This window comes from Gavialis gangeticus, unplaced genomic scaffold, assembly GCF_001723915.1.
Source record: "Gavialis gangeticus isolate Ggan-Ray unplaced genomic scaffold, GavGan_comp1, whole genome shotgun sequence".
Classification (NCBI taxonomy): Eukaryota; Metazoa; Chordata; order Crocodylia; family Gavialidae; genus Gavialis; species Gavialis gangeticus.
In genome coordinates this window covers 74,538,602-74,544,783 of record NW_017729022.1, presented here as the reverse complement: position 1 = coordinate 74,544,783, position 6,182 = coordinate 74,538,602, and the positions used below count along the sequence as shown (strand labels likewise).

The 6,182-nt window shown below is 41.3% G+C and overlaps 1 protein-coding gene across 1 annotated transcript in view; it reads right to left on the bottom strand.

Annotated features, from left to right (window-relative positions):
* Positions 1 to 2,961: 2,961 nt before the first annotated feature.
* SVOPL (SVOP like) overlaps positions 2,962 to 6,182 on the bottom strand; it is a 47,515-nt gene continuing 44,294 nt past the window's right edge. Inside the window, exons 15-16 of the mRNA XM_019515396.1 lie at positions 5,195 to 5,308; positions 2,962 to 3,293 (exon numbers count right to left, since the gene is read on the bottom strand). Of these exons, the coding sequence (XP_019370941.1) occupies positions 3,282 to 3,293; positions 5,195 to 5,308 (126 nt within the window). The 3' untranslated portion in view covers positions 2,962 to 3,281. The remainder of the gene's footprint in view (positions 3,294 to 5,194; positions 5,309 to 6,182) is intronic.

The following is a 6,182-nucleotide window of genomic DNA, read 5'->3' as shown; positions in this document are numbered from 1 at the left end:
ATCCTAGTGTCAGCAAAGTCTCTTTGTTGAGTATAGGCTGTCAAAGAAGGCTGGGGAGTTGAGAAGGCTCAGGCTCACCCCGTGCATTAGGCTCTCAGAAATAAGATAGGTGGAAGTGAGGTGAGAATAGCCAACCTGGTTCTTAAGACAGGCCAATAAGACATGCTTTGTACATGTCATAGGCCTGTGATGGTAAGAATAGGTACAATCAATCCAACAGAGACGCAACTCAGGGGTGCTGAGGGATTGCAAAAGGCAACTTGTCATGTTACAGGCACAACACTTAATGCAACTCCGCATGCTCCAGTTAAAGCACCGTGACGTGGTTTGAGAAGAGACATACTAAAACTATGCAACGAAATGCAAAAACCTTCCCAGTTAAGATGATATATACATATAAGAACTACTAGAACTATTTTATGTAGAAGAACTAGAAATGATGCAAAGGACAACAAGGATGATCAAAGGTATGGAGGGGCTTTCATGTGAGGAGGAACTAATGGGCTAGGACTTGGCTTAGAAGAGAGACATTGGAGGTGGGGGAATATGATAGAGGTTTACAAAATATTAAATGTAAAGGAAGTAAATAGGGAGTGTTTGCAGTCTCTCTCAATACAAGGACATGGGGACATAAACCTACTACTCAATAGTTTCATAAGAAAACAGTTATTTTTTGCACTTGTAGAACTCACTGCCACAAGAAGTTGTGGAGGCTAGTAGTAGCTTAGCCCAGTTCAAGTGAGGATTGGACCACTTCTTGGAGGACCGGTCCATCAGTCAGTACTGAATACAGTAGATAACAGTGCAGTCTCTGAAACAACTTCCTAAACCTCTGAAATGCTGGAAGCTGCCTTGGGAGAGCTGGGAGTAGAAAATTCTGCACATGCCTATTTATCCTCTCTATGAGCATCTACTCTGTGTGAAACAAGGTATTGGGCTTGATGGACCCATGGTCTGACTCAGTAAACAGCAGTTCTCAACCATAACCCTGCCCTATTTGATGTTGGTACCTTTCCATCAAACAAACCTGATGGTGTCCTATTAGAGCCTCCCATTAGCCTTCTACCAACCTGCATTGTGCTCTATGTAGCATTGTGGCTGGAAGAAGTACGTGTTGCCACATGTCTACAGTTTGCAATCTCTGTGTACCGCTGTTACATAACTATCCTGTTAGAAGAACAGGAAACTATTCTAAAATGTTTGAATGTCACTGAGGGTTGATTTGGGGGACTTTGTTTGTTCGTTTCTACTCTGTTACTTACTAGTAGCTTGTCATGCAAGCCCAAGCCAGAAATGCGCAAAGCTGTGAAGACCTGACTTCTGTTGGCCTCATCTAGAAAACATCTATTGCTTATAGCCTCTCATGATGCTGCCAAGCAATCTCTAGGATCACTATTGTGCAGACCTCTGTGGGTTTTGAACAGGGTCATGACGTTTTAGTTTCATTTCTTTTGATTAGCCGCCTTGGAGTTTCATTTTGACTTCCCTTGAAACCTCAAAAGCAAACTTCAACTGAACCCAACATGTTTGATCTGCTTTTCAAAAATACTTTTTAAAGTGTCACATGGTTTGTACAAAAACCAAGTACAGGTATGTCCAGCATGGATTGAAACTCAGTGCTGCATCTGCATGTTCTGTGTCACCTGATTTCAATATTAAATTCTTTCTGATTAAGTCACAGGCATAATTTTACATTAAGAAATTATAAAAGCAATTACTTAAAAGCATGCCACCTACTACTCAAGTAGGCAATACAGGTTGTATTCAAGAATCACTTCCTTTTGCAGTCAGGTTCCCATGTAGCTATTTGTTCTTTTCCATTACCCTCTAAAGCAGTAAAGTTAGCAGTAGAGCTGACTAAAGTGGAAACATTGCATTTTTATAGAAGAGAAAGTCACCCAAATTAGTACAACTTTTACTCTTTCTCCCCCAAATGAGTCTTTTTATTAGAAGAAACTTGTATAATTGATCCTTTCAAAACATAAAGTGGAATTTTTCTATTTGCTTGGCTGACTGCTTGGTTTCTTGAGGTGGCTGACTGTATTTACTGCAAGGTGGGCCTGTGCTATCCAGCCAGCCACCTAGCTCTCTAACTCATGAAGCAGGAGAGCTTGGACAGTCAGCTTGCAAGTAGCCTGTGTTACTCATTAGCATGGAAGTAGGCTACTTCAGTGAGCCTGGCTGCTTCTGAGAACCCTGCCTGCTCCCTGGCTTGGCCAACTTCCCTGGCCTGCCCAATAACTTGGAGAGTTTGGAAAGTGTTCTTCCATCTCAGCCTGCCTCTTAGATTTCCAAGAAACTAGGCAGCCTGGAAGCGTTGGCAGCCTATGCTCTGTGGCATTCCCTTTAGCAGGCTTCTGGGAAGCTATACTTTTGCAACAATCCAGCAGGCATGCTGCCAAACAGCTTACAAGCCTAGGTAGTTTCAGTTTTGCAGCAGCCAGCCTGGCATGGGATTAGGGAGCAAAGCCTATACTGGCAGCTTGTCCAGCATGCTACTAATGAGCTGATCAGGTGAGTTGGTAGGAAAACACATTTCAATAGAAGTGATGATTGCCTGAAGAAAGAATGGTGCCACCAGAACATTTCTAACCAGCTGTAGTTCTGAAATAGTAATAGTCATCCTAAAGTACTTTAGAAATCCCTGAAAAGTCTGATCCTGAGAGCACATTGGGACTGCTTGAACTTCCCTTAGTTATACTTAAGTCCCATTAATGTTTAGAGAAAGAATACATGATGGGTACGTCCCTTCCAGTATAGATGCATTTTCATGGCAACACGCATTCTATACACCTGAAGGCAAACACCCACCCCATGTGTGCCATTAATTATGTGCAGATACCCGAGGACCCTAGCCTTGGATCTGCCGAAGGCAGTAGAGTTGCACAGTGTGTAAATTGCAACAGAATTTAGCTTCACACACTCTCAGATGTTTCTAGAACTCATTTATTTTGGTGGCCATCATCCACCGGCCTTTTTGTGGCATGGCGTTAACTGTGTACATAGTAAAGAGACTTCCTCTTGCTGCGACTGGAGTGGGGGGGATGGAAAGAAATCATTTATTTATTGAATCACAGGAACAATACAAATGGCAATTTTTTCCAAAAATGTGCTGTAGAAAATGTAGATTGTGTGCACTTCATCTGCAATTATTTATACCTCCTCTTTCCAGAAATGGCATCAAAAAGCAATCAACATAAAATACAGCTCAGATGAAATTCAGGAAATATTCCAAATGTTCCTTTATCTCTGCCACTGGAGCTAAGCCAGGGTATCTGCATTCATTTACTTTGCTAAAAAATGGAAACAAATACAAATGGATAAATCAGAGTCAAAGTGAGAATACTTAAGAATTGAAGATTGTGAGTAATGATACAGGGAAAGATAGGGAATCTAAACAGGTATGTGCATTTATATGTATGTTTCCGAAAACCTTGCCTTGAATCTGCAATCACCATAGAACATTATGAGATCTGCAGTTTTTATCCTGCCAAGACTGGAATCTGGCATAAAGAGTAGATATTTTCAGGATATTTTCTTTCAAGTATTATTGGCCTGGATTCCAAAATTACTTTTGAAACATGGCTGGCAACAGAGTTTCAGTAATATTTTCATTCAAAGTAGAAAATGATATCAGCGTTGAAGGCACTATTTAGACAGACACCTGAATACCTGGTCAGGGTTAACTATGCTCATTCTGTTCAAGCATACAGATATTCCTTAGCTACATAGCTGGATTTTTATATAGCACAGATCACACTAATATAGTGGTTCTCAATCTTTTTAGACCCAATGCACCCCTTGGAAGATGCCAGCTCTTAGACTTCGCTCGGTGTTTTTTTTTACTATGGAAATAGCAATAGAACAAATCTACTGCTGCAAGGATCTTGCAAGGACCACAACAGGTCAGGATGTTTCTGATGCTATGAATTCTCCTTTGAAAGATGTGTTTATCTTGTGAATCATGTGTAGGCATTTGCCTCAGCATCCTGGTTGAGGATCACGGACAGAAGAAGAGGCCCTGATTCAACAAAATCCCTAAGTAACTTTATGTGCAGGAGTAATTTAATTAAGGTCAGTGAGACATCACATGCAAAAAAAAAAGTAACTTGCGTAAATGTTAGTATCATCCCTGCCCAAGCTACGGTCTGTGGCCACACTCCTACTAACATACCAGTGTGCTGGGCATACTTGGTTCCACTCATTAATCTTAATGAGCTATCTCTGTACATAAATGACAACAAAATCAGGGCCATGGGTCTTATTTGCAGTAAGAATGATGCCCTTAAAAATTTCAGCTGTGATTTTAGCTTACGGAAGTACATCCAGTCTCAGGAAAGAAAAGGCTTAGCACATTAAATAATCATTTAAACTCCCATTCACCTAGGTCACTGTTAGACAAGCCCATTACAAATGACTCAAAGCTTTCCTCTTACCTGTACAGCAATTTAATGAAGTGTTTCTTGACACTTATCACAGTATCAACCCTTTCAGGGCTTAAGTGGTCAGCTGGCCCTTTGCACTGAAGGGTTGAATTGCACCCTCAGAGGGAGATAAGGTTGTTTTGTTAAGTCTGTTTTGTATATACCATCTTTTACACAGTAAGTCAAATATCTTTTAAAGTCATAGTTTAAAATTGAAGGCCAGATTTGTAAAAGCAGAGGGCTGCCTGAAGTAGAGGAGAGAAAATGAATGGCATTTTCAAAAGCAACCTAATGGATTTAGGTACCTAGGACCAGATTTTTAAAGATGTGTAGACACTGCACTCCCTTTAGAATCGATAGAAGGTCGGTGCTTATATATCTTTAAAAATCAGGCCCCTAAGACCTTTTGGAAGGAATAGGAACGAGGAGCCTATCTTACTTAGTCTGTTTTGTACCAAACTCCAATCTCTACCTTTAGGCTTCTAAGTAAATAAAAATCTGACTGAACATCCACTGTTGTAACACATGAATGACTTGCACCCAGTGATTGTGTCTTAGCCCTGATCCACATAGGTCAAACAAACAACCAAAACCTGCCCTGATTTTAACTACAACGATAAAATTCTTAAGTGTAGCCCCGGTTTAGAGGTGCTTATTTTGGCAGGCGTGTGACTCATGTGCCTTTGGTGCTAAGTTAACTGCATAACAGCTTAGGGGGTCACAAAAGAGTTAATTTGCTATGCCTGGAGTAGTAGTGAACTGGTACAAACCTGGAGTGCCCTTCCTTTGGTCTCTATGGGCAAAGTGAAGGCAGAGATGGCACAAACAATGCACACTCCTGAGAAAAGACACAGGGCTCCAAGGAATGATGCACTCATGAGAACCTACAAATACATAATTCAAGCACCAGTTAATGCTGCCATGCAAGATACTCACCCAATGGTTTGTTCAGAATTAAGAAACATGACTTGGGTGGAAGATTTCAAGCAACTAAAGGACTTGATGATGGCCAGAAAATCTGTCCAGTGACTATAACCACATCAAAAGAGTAGTTACAAATATGAACAAGTATGTATATTCTATACAGTAGCGTATACAGATCTAGATCTGGCAGTCACTTTGTTTCTAGTCCTGGGCCCACATCCTGCTTTGTGGAAAGGTGCCTTAGTGTTACTTAGAAATCTAAATGTAAACCTGTAAGAGACACGGCACTGGAAAGGAGGATGTCCCGAGTTCTAACCCCACCTTGTCATGACTGTCTAGCCATTCTACTTCTTCCGGAGTGCAGAAGGTGTATGTATCTTAGCAGGACTTCTGGCCTAAACAGATAGATGCCTACATAAGGATCTTCTTCCATCATACATTGTTGCCCAGGTGGTCCCCTTGGGGAGGGCGGTGGGGGTACGTGGACCTGCAAGTCCCCACAGACTCCTTTTACGTCCCCTGGCTGGAGAGGATGTAGCTGCAGTGATTTTGAAGCATTCCAGACGGGGAAGGAGAAGAGGGAGCAATAGGGACTGTGTCTGTCCAGTGGCTGAAATACTATTATGTTCTAAATGTTTCCAAGTCTGTTTACATTATCAATCTGTCTGCTCCATATCTTGCCTACAGATGAGGATATCTAATTATCAAACAGTGCTAGCCAAATACCGATCCATCAATTGTAACACAAAACATACATGTCCTCAGTGACAAACAAATTCAAGTAAATTTTGATTAAATTTGGTGGCACTGCATACTGCTTTAGATGCATCTTTG